Source organism: Erythranthe guttata, chromosome 13, assembly GCF_056151865.1.
Source record: "Erythranthe guttata isolate IM_541 chromosome 13, IM_541, whole genome shotgun sequence".
Lineage (NCBI taxonomy): Eukaryota > Viridiplantae > Streptophyta > Magnoliopsida > Lamiales > Phrymaceae > Erythranthe > Erythranthe guttata.
The window spans coordinates 16,259,448-16,277,263 of record NC_142545.1 but is presented as its reverse complement, the minus strand read 5'-3'; the positions used below and the strand labels follow the sequence as shown (position 1 = coordinate 16,277,263).

At 34.7% G+C, this 17,816-nt stretch overlaps 4 protein-coding genes across 7 annotated transcripts; all 4 read right to left on the bottom strand.

Moving 5' to 3' along the window:
• Window positions 1-90: 90 nt before the first annotated feature.
• LOC105968952 (tryptophan synthase beta chain 1) lies at window positions 91-2,537 on the bottom strand. Its single transcript, XM_012993661.2, has 5 exons — window positions 1,980-2,537; window positions 1,324-1,680; window positions 791-1,224; window positions 618-712; window positions 91-525 (listed from the first exon to the last, which is right to left on the bottom strand). Exons 1-5 carry the CDS (start codon window positions 2,331-2,333, stop codon window positions 317-319), a joined length of 1,449 nt encoding a protein of 482 aa, XP_012849115.2. The 5' UTR covers window positions 2,334-2,537; the 3' UTR covers window positions 91-316.
• A 3,203-nt stretch (window positions 2,538-5,740) lies between these two features.
• Window positions 5,741-11,147, bottom strand: LOC105968841 (homeobox-leucine zipper protein MERISTEM L1). 4 transcript variants are annotated; one of them, XM_088812224.1, is made up of 13 exons: window positions 10,695-11,147; window positions 9,930-10,055; window positions 9,183-9,474; window positions 8,977-9,094; window positions 8,677-8,865; window positions 8,146-8,577; window positions 7,872-7,973; window positions 7,560-7,760; window positions 7,269-7,443; window positions 6,905-7,176; window positions 6,605-6,700; window positions 6,126-6,521; window positions 5,741-6,045 (listed from the first exon to the last, which is right to left on the bottom strand). In XM_088812224.1, the coding sequence occupies exons 3-12, from the start codon at window positions 9,407-9,409 to the stop codon at window positions 6,153-6,155; spliced, it is 2,181 nt and encodes a 726-aa protein (XP_088668350.1). In that variant the 5' UTR covers window positions 9,410-9,474; window positions 9,930-10,055; window positions 10,695-11,147; the 3' UTR covers window positions 5,741-6,045; window positions 6,126-6,152. The 4 variants fall into 4 exon arrangements, with proteins under 4 accessions (XP_088668350.1, XP_088668351.1, XP_088668352.1 ...); XM_088812225.1 differs by having other exon boundaries at window positions 9,934-10,055; window positions 10,695-11,038; XM_088812226.1 differs by having other exon boundaries at window positions 9,930-10,046; window positions 10,695-11,038.
• Window positions 11,148-14,182: 3,035 nt separating this feature from the next.
• LOC105968993 (late embryogenesis abundant protein At1g64065-like) lies at window positions 14,183-14,941 on the bottom strand. The gene has a single exon (XM_012993708.2). The coding sequence runs from the start codon at window positions 14,795-14,797 to the stop codon at window positions 14,243-14,245; it is 555 nt and encodes a 184-aa protein (XP_012849162.2). The 5' UTR covers window positions 14,798-14,941; the 3' UTR covers window positions 14,183-14,242.
• An 84-nt stretch (window positions 14,942-15,025) lies between these two features.
• On the bottom strand, window positions 15,026-17,614 carry LOC105968994 (CRIB domain-containing protein RIC10). Its single transcript, XM_012993710.2, has 5 exons — window positions 17,078-17,614; window positions 16,756-16,872; window positions 16,561-16,658; window positions 16,391-16,475; window positions 15,026-15,627 (listed from the first exon to the last, which is right to left on the bottom strand). Exons 2-5 carry the CDS (start codon window positions 16,814-16,816, stop codon window positions 15,419-15,421), a joined length of 453 nt encoding a protein of 150 aa, XP_012849164.1. The 5' UTR covers window positions 16,817-16,872; window positions 17,078-17,614; the 3' UTR covers window positions 15,026-15,418.
• Window positions 17,615-17,816: the final 202 nt, after the last annotated feature.

Sequence of the window (17,816 nt, the reverse complement as noted above, 5' to 3'; positions counted from 1 at the left end):
TATGAACGTTTACTTGGCCTCGTCTGCGATAGCTTTGCTTCACATGTTTGAAATTTTTGTGGTTCAAACTTGTTTGATTATCTGCCTTGATTTATTTGGTAGTATTCTTATTCATCCTGCATTCAAGTAGTATATAATTGTATCTTACATTACAGTACAAGGCCAATGGTTTAAGTGTTCTTTAACTTAGTTACCATCACCATCCAATCCTGAATTCCCGATGATCCAACGGCTAAAAGTACGACTAAACTGAGATTGTATCGTATCGAGTATTTTATTTACGAGAGCAACATTAGTTGTATGAGTATCATTACAGCTAGTGACTAGTGCAAGTGTGTGAGGCTATTTGTTTCTCCAGTTGATAGTTTAAGACTGTCTTTGCATCTTTATTACCACCCCCACTGCAATTAACCACCACCTTTGTCCCATTTGGCAAACCCTCGCAAAGCTTTCCCAGATATGCCAATGCATGAGATGCCTCCAGCGCAGGGCATATACCTTCTACTCTGCACACCAAACCATACGCTGCAACCAAAAATAAAAAATAAAATAATAATTATTACATGATTGTTATTTAGTTTATGTAATATTTTATATTAAAAAAAAAATATTATTACCATCTAGGGCTTCTTCATCTGTGACCGTGTAAAACTCTGCTCGGCCAATGTCTTTGAGAAAGCACAGTTCTGGGCTAACCCCTGGGTATTCTAATCTGCGGTTTCAATAATTGAATTATTAATCCATAAATTGGAATTCATATATTTTTAAATTTTCTTGATTGATGACTCACCCAACACCGATTGAATGCGGGCCAATAATTTGGCCTTCGTCGTCTTGTAATAAATAGCTCATGGCCCCATGGTACACCCCTATTACTCCTTTAGCCATAGTTGCTGAGTGTTTGCCGCTATCTATTCCGGCGCCGGCGGCCTCAACTCCGATCAATCGGACGTCTTCGTCTCCGATGAACTCATGGAAAATCCCTAGCGCGTTGGACCCACTACCCACACATGCAACTACTACATCTGGCTTCCCGCCCCACTTCTCCATTGCCTGTTTTCTTGTTTCTTTTCCGATTATCGATTGGAATTGTCGGACTATGGTCGGACATGGGTGGGGCCCCACCGCCGTTCCGGCCAAGTAGTAGCTTTTGTCCAAATCTTCCACCCATTTTCGTATTGCTTCTGATGTGGCATCCTTGAATGTTCCTTGAACGGATGTTATCTGGATAAATGGATTTATTCAAATCTATTGTAGTTAACGATCAAACGTTAAATATAATACTAATACTAATACTAATACTAGTACTATATGACAAGGCACCTGAGCACCAAAGAGTTTCATCAAGAGCACGTTGGACGACTGTCTCTCCATATCCACTTCACCTATGACTATCGTACAGTCCAAGTCAAGCTTAGCACAAGCTGCCGCGGTGGCGACGCCGTGTTGGCCGGCGCCGGTGGCGGCGACCACCCTTTTCCGGCCCATGCGTTTGGCGAGCATCGCCTGAGCGATGGCATTGTTGATCTTGTGGGCTCCACCGTGGTTGAGATCTTCCCTCTTGAGATAAATCTCCGGGCCTTGTCCGTAGCAGTTCTTGTAATGATTAGTGAGCCTTTGAGCAAAATAAAGAGGAGTTTCACGCCCCACGTAATCTCTTAGCGCAACTGAAAGCTCAGCCTATATATACGACAAATAAAAATATAATTTCTATAATTAGAACAAATAAGGATAAGTAATAAAAAGAAAAAAATCATGTTGAATTTAAGGATACAAAATTACAGCTTTGTCCTTACTCGTTATCAATCAAATAGGTTAAGTTATTAGTTTGGGAATAGGGGATTATTAATTTATTATTCCGTAATTAAAATTAAGAATAAGAAAACACCCAACAACCTTGTGGGAATCATTAATTCTTAATACTGATAATACATATGAAAATCGAGCTAGAAAAATAAAATAAAATAATAGTAATTAACCTGAAAATGGGAATCATGAAGAACAAGATTGAACTCATCAGCAAGTTTGCTCAGACAAGTGACAAGTGTTTCGGGCACGAAGATTCCTCCGAACCGACCGAATTTTCCGGTACTAAACAAAGATGCCTCCTCCATTTGATTTACCATTCTGTGACGGCCGTCTGACGGTCTTCTTCTCACGCCAACATCACTCGAACATACCATCGTTGAATAAGCTTTATGTTCGACCGATGGCCGATTTACGTTTAGAACTCCAGGTAATAAATTAGGGATAAAAAATAATCGAGGGCACGAGTACTTGTTTGCATGGTGATCGCGAGAACGAGAATATTGAAGATGTGTGGTGCAAGACATCGAACTTATAAGTAAAAATAATATTGCTGGTAGTGTAGAGCAAAGTTTGTTTTTCTCAATTACTCTGTGTTTCGGGCTTTTTATAGAGAGAGAAACGAATAGCAGATCGAGCTAGGTAAAACAATGGAGTGAACGTATTCGATTCGTTTAATTATATCCTTTGTAGAAGGTAGGGTATATAGAATTATATTTGGCCCCTGCAATATTATTGATGAATTGGAAACACTGTTTTGTGGTTTTCAAGTATCACAACTGCACATTCAATTTATTATGTGGGGCCGGTCCGCGGTATTTGGTGGTCCTGGCCAAAACTATATTAAGAAACTAGGCCCTAAATAATACGAGTTCGGTTGCAGTATCCTCGATTTTTTTTAGAAATAAATGCATGAAATATAAATATATTTAACAATAAAATTATATTAGAAAAATTGTCTGCTTTAAACGTTAGGAAAAAACTAACAATTGTGAAAAAATAAGAATTAAGGTACAAGTTTTACAAGAACACAAATAGAATAGTACAAGTATATAACATCTTATAAGCTATTTTTAATTTTGTTATCTAATACGACTTTTATATATATTATTGTACTAATTAAACTTAAAAAATAAACAAGTATATATTTGATTTTTTAAAATTAAATATGACTATAATATGATCACTAAAAATGCTACTATACATCATAAGTCGTTGTTAATTTACTTTGTTTTTGGGTGGGGGTTGCGCAAATTGCCAAATACACTAAAATATATAATTAAAAATAAATAAAAACACTAATTTTCATTTTTCTGCAGATGGCTGCCCTACAAGCTATGCCTTGGGTCGCCCCTGCACACAACCATGCATATAAATAACATGCACACTATATATATATAATGTTTTAAAATATGAGCCATTTGATTGTTGTCGTGAATGACTACGGTCCAAAATATTATCTAAATGTACATTTAGATACTTAGTGCATGCATTTACTGCATTAAGATAATTACATCTACCATTCAATTATTATTTGTTTTTACGCTTCCACTTTTATGGTGCCAAATTCAACATAATCATCTAGATTTCGTAGAATGTGCTCTATTTTGTACTCGTTTTGTGTAAAAATACAGTTTCTGATCCACCATAATCTGATATATACAAGCCAAAAAACACATATTATGATCATCTTGCTCCAAAATGTGGAGTTCGAATGGGATAAAATGGGTACAAAAGTGATAATATGCTATATAATCTCGAAAAAATTCCACTAAATTTGAAACTGCAAAGGGTGGACGTATAAAAAGATTTATAATTGAGGGTTGGTTATAATTACCCAAACATAAATAGTGTTTTCGTAATTTGATTATACCTCAGAGATGGTTGTAATTTACACTTTTTTTTATTAATTACCAGGACCACACTGAAAAATAAATAAAAATATATATAACACCGTACAGCATAAAATAAGACAGCTAGCCCAAATCATGTAAACCAAGAAGCACATTAATCACTAGTAATGCACAAACATCCAATATCACTTTTGGACAATACTTGGAGGAAAATGTATATACTGAATATAATATATATATATATAGTGACGTGTTTTCTTTTTGTTCAAGATTTCGTACAAAAACATTTTACATGTGTTTTATTTACAAAGTCAGGTTGGAGTAGGAAAGGATTGGGACCCATAAAACATATATCTAACGTAGGTTAATAGGTTACGTACCTAGGTTAGCTGTCAATGCTGTGTTTTGTATTTATTTATTTATATGAACTGTCGAAGCTGATTGGGAAAAAACACGTTTAGGCACGTGTAGTTGTTTTTAAGGAAAGAAAAGATTCTATTTATACATGGGCACGTTTTACTTATTTTTTGCAACTAAACTGGGCTTGGTCCATCTACCGTAAAATTAGGCCCATTTATTTATTCGGGCTTCAGCTTTTTTCAAAACAAATTCTTTGTTTGCTAATGTTAAGTTTCGGGCCCATAAATGAATTTAATGCTCAACCCCAATGATTTCTTGGCAGGCCCAGTTTCAGGAATTGTATTCAGGCTTCTTAAGCCCAATTCAGTAACAACTTTTGATCTTGACCGTTCAGATTTTTTCGTTTCATTTGAATGTGTTGCTTTTCTCTTCCCCTTTCGCCCTCTCTATCCTGACAGTATTTCTGTCATCAGCTTGTTTTTTTCTGACAACGCTTTACATATCAGTCTTCATTGTATACGGCTAACTTTGACTCAAGAACAACTTTGTCTCTTTCTTTCTGTTGACTATGTGCCTATTTATACTACTCTTAGAAAGATGGACATCTATACACATCATCTCTGTAGTTTTCTTCTATCAATCTCCCTCTCATATGTGTGATCGAGTCTCCGAATGCGAGAAAACTAGGGTGAGTGTGAGAGTGTTTATTTTTATGTGTTGGGGAGTCAACTCAGAATAGAAAGAAAAGGGTAATAAGGTAATTGAAGCACCTCACTAAGTCAATATGATTTCTTCCGACAACTTAATTTTTTCTTTTCTTTTCTTGTATAAAATAAATTAAATACGTTTGCTGCATTCTACAACTATCACTTTTAAATGAAGCTACAGTGGGATGGTTGAGTCCTTACTCTCTCAAACTTTTAATATTTGGTTGATGCAAAACTTTATTACAATCCCATTTAATTTATGTTGGTATTTATTAATCAAAACATGACATCAGCAAAGACATCCACCAGAATGCCAAGTATAAATGACTGCTGCATGTTATACCAACACCACTTCACTCAATTTATTGCATCTAATTTTACTACCCTCAGTTTAATCTCTCTCTCTCTCTCTCTCTCTCTCTCTCTCTCTCTCTCTCTCTCTCTCTCTTCTCTCTATATATATATATATATATATATATATATATATATATATATATATATATATATATATATATATATATATATATATATATATATATAATATTTAATATTTAAGAAAATGATGAGCAATAATGGCAACCACCTGTTTATATTCAGTTTCCAACTACTCCCACCTCGTTGTTTTATTGCAACAATTTTTAGCTTGGCAGAGGGTGACCTCACCAAATTTAAGGAAATAATGATTATTACAGTGTACTGCCTTCTGCAATATTAATATCAGCCCCTCATAGTAACTTTATTATTATTTATTTTTTAAAATTACGAAATAAACCGTCTTGTTTAAGTAATTACAGCTACCCCACTCGACAATATATTTTCTTACAAAAAAAACCCATTTTATACATTAAATACATTTAACACCGTAAGAATTGACGTATTGTTGAGGATGGTGATTATAATTATCCAAACATGAGATATTTTTTCGTAATTTTACATTACCTTTATGGTGACCGTAATTTGCCATGAATATAAGAATAAGTGAGGTAATTAAACAATATTATAGAATAAATAAAGTGAGCCAAAATGTGGTCGGAAAATTAAAGAAACCAAGATTGAGGATAATACATGGTCTACAAACTTTAATTAAACTAATTAAATTAACCAACCTCCTTCAAAACACAACATTAATTAGCCCTAATTAAGAAAAGTACACAATGCATACAATTAATTAATTAATTAAACAAGGGTTTTTGTTTACTTTAATCCTTAACCGGTGCAGAGTCAATACCCGAACCTATTACCCTTTGCACAATACCAGGATTACACAAGGTGCGTTCTTGACTTCTTCCCTTCTCTTAATTCTTACAGTAAACAAATCCCTATGCATCAATTTTAATTTAAATAAATCAGTATATAATAATAATATAATTATTAATAAACGAATTAATTAATTAATTACCTGGAAAATGATTAATTTATTATTTGGTCAGGCCACGTCACAGAGGACAGCACCTTTGATTCTCTCGACGGTGCATTTGATGAGGCTATTAACAGTTGCAACTGAACCCAAAGAAAGCTTAGCCGTTGGAACGGAATCAACCAGTATCTGAAATGCAACGGTCAGCAGCGATCCACCAGATCCCACCTCCGGATTAATCCCCACCGTCGGATCAGTGGGCCCATCTGGTAGTATTGCAAAACCCGACGGCAAGAGTGCCACGTAATCCGGGTCGCCCCCACTGAGGACAACATTCATTGCCACTATATCCACCGGCGCGTAGATCACATACGACCCCGTCGAATCGGTGCTGCTCTCCTGCAGAATCAGCATATTGCTCTGGCTCGAATTTGCGCTCTGCATTTTTTTTAATCAGTAATTAATTAACATTTAAGCCAATTAATTAAAACGTTAGCTAATAATAATAACGACGAACTCACGTTGACCCGCAGTAAAGAAACGGAGTTCCCAGGATCACGGCCGTTTGCAATGTGGGCCATTTCTTGAACTAGGCCCCCGTTTGACAGAATATCCCACTTTTCCATAATACCAAACCAAAACAATAAATCAGTATGTCATTTAATTAAAATAAAATAAATAATATATAACCTCGATAAATTGATATTCTACAATAAATTAATAACTTTACCTCGATGAAAACAGATTGAATTATTGGTTCGATCATTTAATATTTTACTAAATTAATAGAATTTTGATAGTCGTAATTTATATAAAATTACCTCGCTTCTAGAATTCTCATCACGGAGGAAATCGAAGACTCGTTTGGGAGGAACGGGTAGCCAGAAAGAAGTAGCAGCACTAAGGACAATGCCAGGTGGCCGACCCGGGTCATCCATGCTTTTCCGGGTCATGACCCGAACATCGTCCGCGCCACTTCCGGATAGGGTCGTCCACGTATGGGCAGTCGAAGCACCGACACCAGTGCAGAAGCTCATCACCATTCTTTCAGCAAGTTTCAGCATACTCTTTCTACCTTCTGGTGATGATATCACTGCACCATAATAATACCATCCATGCACAATTATTTTCATTTTTTTTTTTCCAAAAATAAAAAATAAAAAATGCGAGATAATTAATAAATACCGCCAACATCTCCCGCCGAAATGTTATTAGCCATTAAACTCGCCAAGCGTTCGCATTGCCTGTCCAAAGTTGCCACCCAACGCTTTGCTCCGAAAGCGAGCCCCGAGTTCACTAGCGGTTTGTATATGCTGTGCACCGCTCTGTCGTCTATCTCAACATGTTCGATCCACGTTACCTATATATGTATATATATTGTAACAAATTATATAATCACATGTTACATATATATATATTCGAAGACACATTCAGAATTTTTTTTGAGATATTAATTTAAAAATTAATTATAATTACCTTGGAGTAGCCATTAGGCAGTTCTTGAATCAAACAACCAGAAGGGCGTCTCCTACATCTCGATATCGAAGAAGGTCTTAGGTTGTCCAAAGAAACATCGACAACCGCCCATGTTCCGTCGCTGTGCTGCTTGCAATATCTTATGTAGTAGTTCTCTCGTGTCGGGACCAAAGGAGACGGGACTTGGAACTCCGCAGTCATCTGATAATTAATTAACCACACCATTTAATTAATACGCAGATTTTCGATTTGTTTTTATATATATTATTCAACAAAATTAATTATAAGTTATTAATGTACGGACGAACGTACCACTTGTAGAGCGCCATTATAGTTGCCAGCCACACCGGTAGACAACACCTCCAAAGTCACCGCTCTCGAAACAATGCTAGCAAACACATTTGTCCATTGATTCTGCAAAATGAAAAATTATGCGAAAATTACGACAAAATATATGTTATATTATATATATATATATATATATATATATATATATATATATATATATATATATATATATATATATATATATATATATATATATATATATATATATATATATATATGTACAATGAAAAAATCATACCACATCCATGAGAATCTCGACAAGGTTGACATGATTCATAATAACAACAGCCGACTCGCGCGAGGCTTCCGATTTCAAGCCCAAAGGCTTAGGTCCGATCCCACGAGGGAATATCCGAGAATATTCCTCTTCACACAAGAGCTCACCGCAGTTAATGTCGGAGCTAGGAATCCACAACGGCTCTCCACTTTGAGCCATTCTTATCAACTCCTCCATAGCTGCAACTGCAAGCTCGATAATCATAGGCTTGTCAGCATCTGTGGGGCCCGTTACCGACCTAAGAAGATCGGCAGCTCCAAAACCCTCACTAGAAAGGCCCGTTTGAGGCCCGTAGTTCCCAACTCCAAGATCAAGCGAACGTGTGGGAAGATTAGGGTATGTCATCATTGGCTTGCCCACGTATTTCGCAGCTATTCCAGATATCCTATCAATCTGGAAAAATAAAAAGACAATATAAACAATATCGTAATTAATTATATGCACATTTTAAATAATTCAATTATTCAAAGTTTTTTTTCTTCGTTTAATTACCTCTTCTCGTAAACGAACGTTTTCAATCCTGAGATGCTGCTCGTCGAACGACATTTCACCAATGGCAGCTGGCCCCCCACAGTTTGGACATGCGGCGTTGCTTAGGGCTTCTTTGTACCGTATATTTTCGGCACGGAGCTTGTCGTTCTCGTTCCTCAGCTGAGTATTCTCATGGCGTTCATGTTGGGCCTGTAAGTAAACCATAAAAATAAAATGCACTTAATCATTATTACACTACAAAATACAAAAGAAGAAAAGGATGAAACTGAAGTTAGATAACTAAAGAAAACGAGCATATACCTTCATTTGCGTACGTTTGTTTTGAAACCAAAATTTCACCTGCAAAGGCTCCAATGCTAACCGACGACCTAGCTCCTTCCTTTGTTTGTCATCGGGGTGAGGGCATTCGTTGAAAAACCTGTCGAAAAAAGTATTAGCGAAAAGAATTAAATAAGACATGATTAACTAACTAATTAATATTTCTTGCTAATTAATTAATTACATACGATTCCATTTCTTGAATCTGATGCTGAGTATGGCGATGGTAGCGTTTCTTCTTGTTAGGGCGTTGGTTAGGGTCTTGTTCATCGCCAGAGGGTGCCTCCATAATATCGGTTCCCGATTTGCTTTCGTAGTCATCGTCTCGAATAAGGTCCATTTCGTTTTCCGGGGTTTTATTATGCCCCATGTCGAGCAAGTGGTGGTGGCTATCGAACATGTTTGGCTGAAACATCTTCACCTATTCGTATATACGTTGTCGTTGAAGCTGCTCGAAAAACGCTAGTCTTCTTCTTCAATCTGTCAAAACAAATTAAAGTGAGCTCAGACATGATTATTAGTTTGAACATAAACAAAGTAATTCAAAAATGGAAAAACTTCGATGATCGGAAAACGATAGTCGAAAACAAACTTAACAGGCCAAGATCTCTCTTTTTGCTACGCTGATCTCCATTGTAAGAGTAATTTACTGGAATTTAATTTCTATTACCTTTAATTTATATAAATTAAATCAACCAGATCTCAAATGTGTACACAATTAAAACCAGAGAGAAAATTATATTGGCCGACTCTTGAAATAATAAATGATAAAGGGAAGCTAAAGGGTTTCTTTTTAATTAAAAGCCGCACATCTTCCAACAGAAAGAATTGATGTACAGAAAATTCACAAATCCATTGAATCAAAACCCTGAATTCTTATCCATTTAATAATTAATAATAATAATCGCTAAAGGAAAAAGCAATAATTAACTCACCGACTTTTTTGTTGGGACAAAGAATGGAGTTCGTCGGAGTTCTTGCCGGAAACTTCACTCCATCGGACCTCATCAACAATCCTTTTGAAAGCTGCGGATCTTCACCTCCAGGAAACCCTAGAAAAACTTTTGTTTTAAAAGTTAGTGCGTTGAGTTTAATAAGATTCTCTGGCAGAGCGTTTGAGAGAAAAAAAAGTACAAATGGGATTGTTACATGTAATAACAACAGACTAACAATGGACTTTTGTTCCTCGTTTTCTTGTTTTTTTTATTCTTTTTTTATTTTATGTTAATTAATTAGGAGATGGACTTTTTTGATTTTCGAAACAAGACTTTCTATGTTCGCTGTAGTGACGTGCCAAAAGACTAAAACGAGAAAAAAACCAGCAAAGAGTTGACTCTGTGTGAACTCACCGTTTGACACACTACTACTATATTATAGCTACCTCTATCTTTTTTTTTCAAACCCTTGTTACACACATACATACATACATACATACATACATACATACATATTCGGTGGATGCAGATTCTCTCTCTCTCTCTCTACATGCCAAAAATAAAATAAAACGGAAGAAAACATTAAAATTAGAATACAAGTTACAAAATTTAAAACTTATTAGAAGGAGAGAATCACGCTTTAATTTCGGTTTATTTTTATATATATATATGTTTATATATAAATAGCAGAAAAATGGAAGTTGAAAAGAACGAGTATATATTATACAGAAGCAAGCTAAATGGTAAAGGTGTAAATAAACTTACTGTTGTTGAAACCCTTATCAGGAATTAGGGTTAGGAGAAAGAGACGAGGTTCAGATCTAGTTTTTCCAGGTAAAAAGTGATGCAAGAACTGCAGTTTTTTTGGATACTACAGAAATGGTGCTTTTCTTGTGAATAGAATTTATGAAAAATTCTTGGCATATATATATGTGGTTTGATAGAAAAAGAAAAAAGAAAAAAGAAAAAAGAAAAAAGAGAGATAGAGAGAGAGAGAGAGAGAGAGAGAGAGAGAGAGAGAGAGAGAAAGAAAAGGTTTGAAGAAGGTGAAGAAGAAGAAAAGGGGAGAAGAGGTAGAGAGAAGATAATGGCAGGGATGGAGTTATTGCAGAGCGTATAGAGATGGTGCGATAGCATTTATGGCGGGGGTTTGTGGGGGTGGGGGGTGGGGGGTGGTTTTTATTACAGCGGAGAGAGAGAAGGGTTTTGGGTTGGTATATCATGTTTAAATTTTCTGTATGTCTATATGGGGGGGTGGGGGTGGTCGGGGGTGGGGTGGGGGTGGGGGGTGGATTGGTCTCTTTACTTACTTACCCCTTCACTCACTCTCCATACAACTCACTTCCTACTGGATCCAATTTTCTCAGTTTTTTTTTTTTTTTTTTTTTTTCTTTTATATGAAATGTTTTTTTTTTCTTGTCTCACTAATTTATTATCAAAATGTATTTCTTAGGCAAAAGAGAAGTATTTATCATTAAATTAAAATGGCAGTAGACCTTAATTAATCCCATCAATTGTTTAAGAAAGAAAATAAATTACTATCAGATTAAGCGTCTTCATACGGGGCTTATGAAATCCGACACCCGATTAAAGTACAGATCAACGATGTAAAACTACGGAACCGTCAACGTGTTAGGTGATCATATTTTGAATTTTGTATATATTTTAAATTACAATTAAACTGGAGAGAATATTTATTTAAAATTATATATACGTATATTCGTCACAAAAATATACATTTATACATACACTTTCAGGTATATGTATAAAAGCCTCTTTCTCTCACATACACACAGATGAGATTTTCAGATGATGATGATGTATATAGGCATGCATTTACACTCCAAATATATTGTCAATAAATTCAAGGCGTCATCAAGCTGTAATTAAATCATGATTTCTGATTTCTACAAGTAAAATCATTTCACCTACATCTTATAAATTATATATTCACTTAATTAATTCACTACTGCATTTAATAAATATCCAGAAATGCTGATGACCTCACCTTACTCTTCTCTCCAATATTATATTATCCGCACAGTACCTCTTAATTGCCACAAATTTCATAATCTTATTTATTTACACCTCACAATCTTCCTAATTTATTCATACATTTTATATATATATATATATATATATATATATATATATATATATATATATATATATATATATATATGTATATATATATATATATATATATATATATATATATATATATATATATGAGAGGAGACACATGCAAAATATTTAACTAAATTAATTAGCCATTTGTTTGTAGTTTTTTTTTTTTTTTTTTTATCTAGTCAAAGTGAATTTAATCAACTTCGTTCCCGTACAATAACTCGTAAACCGCACGAGAGATGTAAACTACATCTTATTAACTACGCGTGGCAAACTCAATCTTAAAAGTATTGGCAGAAAAATTCGAACTATTGTGTGTTTCGCTCACCGCCCATTCATTTGTAGATGCTTCTTTCAATAAGAAGTTGGCGATTCTTGACCTAATTTATTCAATGTGAATGCTCTATATGCCAGAAATCTAACCCAACCAAGTACGATGATTTTTCACTTGTCCCTCAATGTGGAGGATGCCCTAATACATGTACTTATACTTGATTATATAAAACATCATTAATTAATAATTAGGATAATAGGAAATTAAATTAATTTATTACATTGTAACCTGATGAGACTTTGATTAATCAATTCATCTCGGCTTCACTAAATATTATGTTATATAGTACAATATCCTTTCAATTAATTATTTTTTCAGCAAAATTGTCTTAATAAATTTTATTTTTAATAGAGATAATTAAAGATGGAATAAATATTATTAAAATAATTAACTATCCCTTTCTCAATTAAACCTCAGAGGGTAGAGAAAGGCATCATTGAACATTGTACTACTTATATATTAAATTAGTCTAGACTAGTAATAAATTAGGACATTTAATTTAAAGAATTTGTGATAAATGACCAATAAAGATGATGAGTGTCTCACTAGGTGAAGCCGATGCACGTCATCATAATTAACGTAGGACCAATATTAATATTTATATTGCTTCTATTTCCAGTTGCATGACATAATATAATACTACATCACAATAAAGAAAATGATTATTATTAGCTATCAATTGGGTTAATATAATTATTATTAGCGTTAAGAAATTATATTGATGGTGATGAGACGATGACCATTGCATATTCTGTTATTGCGTTGGAAAATAAATTTATTAGTTTCTTAAAAAAATATAAAAATACAAGTAATTAATGCGAGCATGTCAAACAAGTGCCTAATATTAATTTCGGTAATTGAATAAAAATAAATAGAATTTTAATATATAAAATAATAAAAAAATAGAAGGCATTAATTCCACCATACTTGACATCCCAACTGCACAACAATGCTTTGGATTTTTCAATCTTTATTATATCGTCCAGTTGATAGCTACGCTGAAATTTGTCACTAGCTTAATAATAGTTTTTTCTATTTATTTTTTATTTTTCTAAAATAAAGGTAAATTACGGTCACCCCTGAAGTGATATCAAATTAAATAAGAATCCTTCATGTTTGGATAATCACAACTACCCATTAACGACTATGAATCTTCTTACACGTTCACCTTCGCGGCGTCAAATTTAGTGGAATCTTCTAGATTATGTAGAATAATCTCTAGTTTGTACCCGTTTTACCCCATTCAAGCTCCACGTTTTGAACGAGGTGATCATAAAATGTGTCTATCGGCTTGTAAATATCATATTGTGGTGGATCAGAAACTGCATTTTTGCAAAACGAGTACAAACTAGAGAACATTTAGCAGAATCTAGAAGCTTATATTGAATTCGACACCCATAAGGGTGGACGTGTAAGTAATTCGTAGTTGATGATGGATGGGATGGTTGTAATTACCCAAACAGGAGGGGGGTTTTCATAATTTAACCTTACCTCAGGGACAACCTAGTTTACCCTAAAATAAACAACAATATCGATACTATAATTTAAAGACCTTACCTCAGGGGTACCCGTAGTTTACCCTAAAAGAAACAACAATGTCGATACTATAATTTAAATTTTTGGGAAAAAAAAATTATAATTATTTTCATAATTGCATTTGCAACCCCTTTCCACATCTAAAATCCATTTTCGAATGGGTAATATTAACTTGAGAGGAAAAGCAGCCCAAAATTACCTGAGCAAATTATTATTTCAATAATATACAGCCCAAAAATCAGGCCCATATCAAAATGAAACTACCCACAATCGAGGCCCAATTTAAATTCTATGTCGAAAATAAAATTAAAATTAATTAATATTTGAGTTCCGACGCGCAAACAAAAGATGACGTCTGGGATTGAAGATAAACAGAGATGTAGCACGTGCTGTGCACGGTCGCCTTTATCTTCAAAAGTCTCAGCACCTTCGCCTCGCCGTGGAATGTGGTCAACGACGTGAAATTCAGGCATCCGGCGAGGATATCCGCCGGAAAACCAGGATTGGAGACCAAATTGTTCACAACCACCAGCACCGTGGTGCTGACGTCAAGCTCCCCTCGAGCCGGTATGGTGTCCTCCTCAATTGGGGCTTCAGCCGCCGGCGTATCACGGTAAGTCACATACGCCGTCGTATTGTCGTACTGAAAGCTGCCGTAGTTAGGGTTGTTGACATTCACCACAAGCCCTAGCGTGAAATTGAGGCTGAATGGATTGAATATGATGTTGAAATTTTCTAAATTGACTTGTTCAGTAGTGATTTTGGGTTGTTTGGGTTTGAGTATTGTGAGTGCTAGGGTTAGTATTACTGCAAATACAGTCACTACCACAATTAGTGTCACTATACAACATATTTTCACTGATCTTCTCATAATTTTTTTTTTTTGATGTAGAAATTATTTAATGAATCTTAATTGCAATTAGATGAAGTTTATGAAGGATGTTTACGAGGTGATCTCGTTTACGATTCCGTAAAAAAACAAACTATTTTTAGTGTACATTTCAATGCAGGGAAAAAAAAACATTTGTCCGAAACCTTGTTTCTATCGAATAGTCGAATGGTTTTTTCGAAGAATCCGAATTTGAATAACACTGCAAAGAATAAAACCAGGATTAAATAAAATGATGCTGAAACAAACAGTTGATACAAAGTCTCTCCTATTATATTATGTCCAAACCCAATAAGTAGTTCTGCATCAGCACAACGAACTTTTTCAACTCTTTACAAAGCCCTCTCCTCGTCGTAATTCCGATTACGGAGAAACCGAAAAAAAACACGATAAAGAAGAGACAGAAAATTAATTTCCTCCACATAACTGTCGTCTCGCGTATTAGCTAGATTGAATGTACCTTTTTTTTCGCCTTAGATTTTGCATGCAACCCCTCGAGAATTTCACTTAAATGCAATTAACCCCCCAAACTAAACTAATATACGGAAGTTTTCCACCACATGTTCTAAACTCTTCGTTTGATCCCATACTCGATTCTTTTGTTTATGCAACTTCAATGTTTGATGGTTTAGCATTGCCTTCGACGAATTTGGCCTTTGACTTTAATGCTCTCGAAGACTTTGATGAGGACCCGGAATTTGACTTTGGCGAGGAAGCTGACTTCATCTTCTTCCGTTTTTGCTTCTTCTTCATTGGAGGAAGTTCGTTAAACATCTCCGAACCTGATTGCTGCCTCATCGATTCCCCAAAATCTGTTTCAATAACCTAATATTAGGTAGATTTAAAACTTTTTATTTCCCTTTTTATTTATTTATTTATTATTTATTGGTACTTCAGGTGTTCTAGGGTTAAAAAGAGAGTTGAGGTTAGTGCCAAGAAATCCACCATTTCACAGCATGTGAGCAAAAAAAAAAAAAACACCAGTCATTTTCAAAAGGCCCATTTTCACACACACACACACACACACACACAACAATGTGCAAAAAAAACATCTCGTGACAGATGAGCCAAAAAAATTCCTGTTCTTTTTTAAGGCAAAGAATCTTATGATCTTTCCCCTCACAAAACTATGTCTGAATTAAAACACCACATACGACATATTATATTTTTTTTAAGTCAGAAATGCAGCCCTCGTGACAAAGGTTTTTGTATTTTCTCTAATTCAATCTGCACATGATGTAAAAAAATCTATGGATCAACTGTCCCCTCTCTCTCTCTCTCTCTCTCTCTCTCTCTCTCTCTCTCTCTCTCTCTCTCTCTCTCTCTCTCTCTACAGTTCTTGACCGTACAAATACTCAAAAAGTTATCCAATTCCTTCTTTAACTGTTCTTCAACATTCTTGTCTCAGGTAATAGAGTAATACTAACTTGTCGGTGTAAAATTAAGTGACGGATAATATCGAACAATCTTTTTTTCTTTCAAAGCAACTGTTAATTAACAATGGAGTAAAATTTTGCATTAATTATGGTATTATTATTTTTATTAAAAAAAAGATCAAGAGAGGAAAAAACAAACCTTGAGAAGACCATGGAGAAAGTGCAGAACCAGAATTACCAATTGAAGTAGCAGCAAAATCAGGGCCGGTCTTGAATTCATTCATCTGATAATAAAATTGTCTGAAAATTTGAATAAAAATAAATAAAATTAAAGAAATAGAAAAAAAGGAAGAGAAAAATGAGACATACCCAAGTGGGGGCACTCCCAGAGGGGCCATCCCACCCAATATGTGCCACATGCTTAACATCTGTCGGAAATCCAATCTCCATTTCACGCTCCTTCACAACTACAACAAAAAAAAAAAATTAAAATTAAAATTAAATAAATCATTGAATTTTCTGCTCAAACCCTAGAAAAATAAACAAAATTGAATAAAGATCTACCAAAGAATTGAGAAAGCGTGTATTTGAACCCTTTGTAGATCCCTTTCATTGCAGTTCCCATTGTGGGATATGAAGCCCAATGCAGAAGAAAAACTGTCGGAAAAAATTAAACTTTGCCTGCATAAAAATTGTCAAATCATTTCTGATGTAAGAATTCTGAATCCGAGAAAGGCAAAAAGAAAGGATTTTTCAGCACCAAAACAGGTAAAGATTGGATTTTTTTTTTGGGGGCACATTTGCAAAATAAAGAATTGATATGGGGTACAAGAAAAGCATATATAAAGGCAAGCAAAAGAACACATTTTTTTACTATAATTTTTACCTTTTCAGAGAAGAGTATTGAAGAGGAAGGGGGAAAGTAGATTCAAAAGAGAAGCTAATTGTTCTTCTTCTCTCCTCCTCTTTACCATTCCTATATATCTTCACATATAGATGTTGGTAAACATTTCCTACAATAAGCATGCGAACAAAATTGAAATTAGGTGAAAAAAGGGCTCTTCTGAGAATTAACAAAGAATCAAGAATTCAAAACACAACACACAAAAGGGAGTTGGAGTTGTGAAGAACAGGTGAAAAAAGATTGCTTTTTTAAGGTTTCAAGATTAAAGGGTGGGTTGGGGTGACATTGTTAGAGAGAGACGATAAGGTTGGATTTTGGGAATGGTTTTGAGGAGAGAGAAACAAGAATTAGATTGACAATGGATGAAGAGAAAAGAGCAAGAGAGAGAGAGAGAGAGAGAGAGAAGAAAGAGAACTGGAGAACCACGAAAATCTCCCCTAAAAAAGGGGGCGAGGGGGGTGGATTTGAAGGACATGGACAGAGAAAAACCTCACATAAGTTCAACGATACAGTCATTGTAAAATTATTACCAGTAATAAATAATTAATAATTAAATGCAAAAAGATAATGACCAAAGTCAATTGTTTTCATAAGGTAATTAAGGAGTGGGGGATTAAATATTTATTTTGCAGGGCAATAAATGGGCTAAAAGTAGTGTTGGTGGAAGAAAATGGGACCGAAGCCATCTTTTATTTCTATGTTTTAAGAATCTAATGACACT

What these genes read in the sequence shown, in the direction of transcription:
- LOC105968952 (XM_012993661.2), bottom strand. Translation starts at nt 2,333, where the DNA reads ATGTCTTGCACCACACATCTTCAATATTCTCGTTCTCGCGATCACCAT. An exon ending in CCGCATTCAATCGGTGTTGG is followed by an intron (nt 713 to 790) that starts GTGAGTCATCAA and finishes TTGAAACCGCAG; the next exon opens with ATTAGAATACCCAGGGGTTA. An exon ending in AGATGAAGAAGCCCTAGATG is followed by an intron (nt 526 to 617) that starts GTAATAATATTT and finishes TTTTGGTTGCAG; the next exon opens with CGTATGGTTTGGTGTGCAGA.
- LOC105968841 (XM_088812224.1), bottom strand. Translation starts at nt 9,409, where the DNA reads ATGTTTCAGCCAAACATGTTCGATAGCCACCACCACTTGCTCGACATG. An exon ending in ACGTTCGTTTACGAGAAGAG is followed by an intron (nt 8,578 to 8,676) that starts GTAATTAAACGA and finishes TTATTTTTCCAG; the next exon opens with ATTGATAGGATATCTGGAAT. An exon ending in ATGAGAATTCTAGAAGCGAG is followed by an intron (nt 6,701 to 6,904) that starts GTAATTTTATAT and finishes ATTATGGAAAAG; the next exon opens with TGGGATATTCTGTCAAACGG.
- LOC105968993 (XM_012993708.2), bottom strand. Translation starts at nt 14,797, where the DNA reads ATGAGAAGATCAGTGAAAATATGTTGTATAGTGACACTAATTGTGGTA.
- LOC105968994 (XM_012993710.2), bottom strand. Translation starts at nt 16,816, where the DNA reads ATGGGAACTGCAATGAAAGGGATCTACAAAGGGTTCAAATACACGCTT. An exon ending in CACGCTTTCTCAATTCTTTG is followed by an intron (nt 16,659 to 16,755) that starts GTAGATCTTTAT and finishes TTTTTGTTGTAG; the next exon opens with TTGTGAAGGAGCGTGAAATG. An exon ending in TTCTCCATGGTCTTCTCAAG is followed by an intron (nt 15,628 to 16,390) that starts GTTTGTTTTTTC and finishes TTATTGAAACAG; the next exon opens with ATTTTGGGGAATCGATGAGG.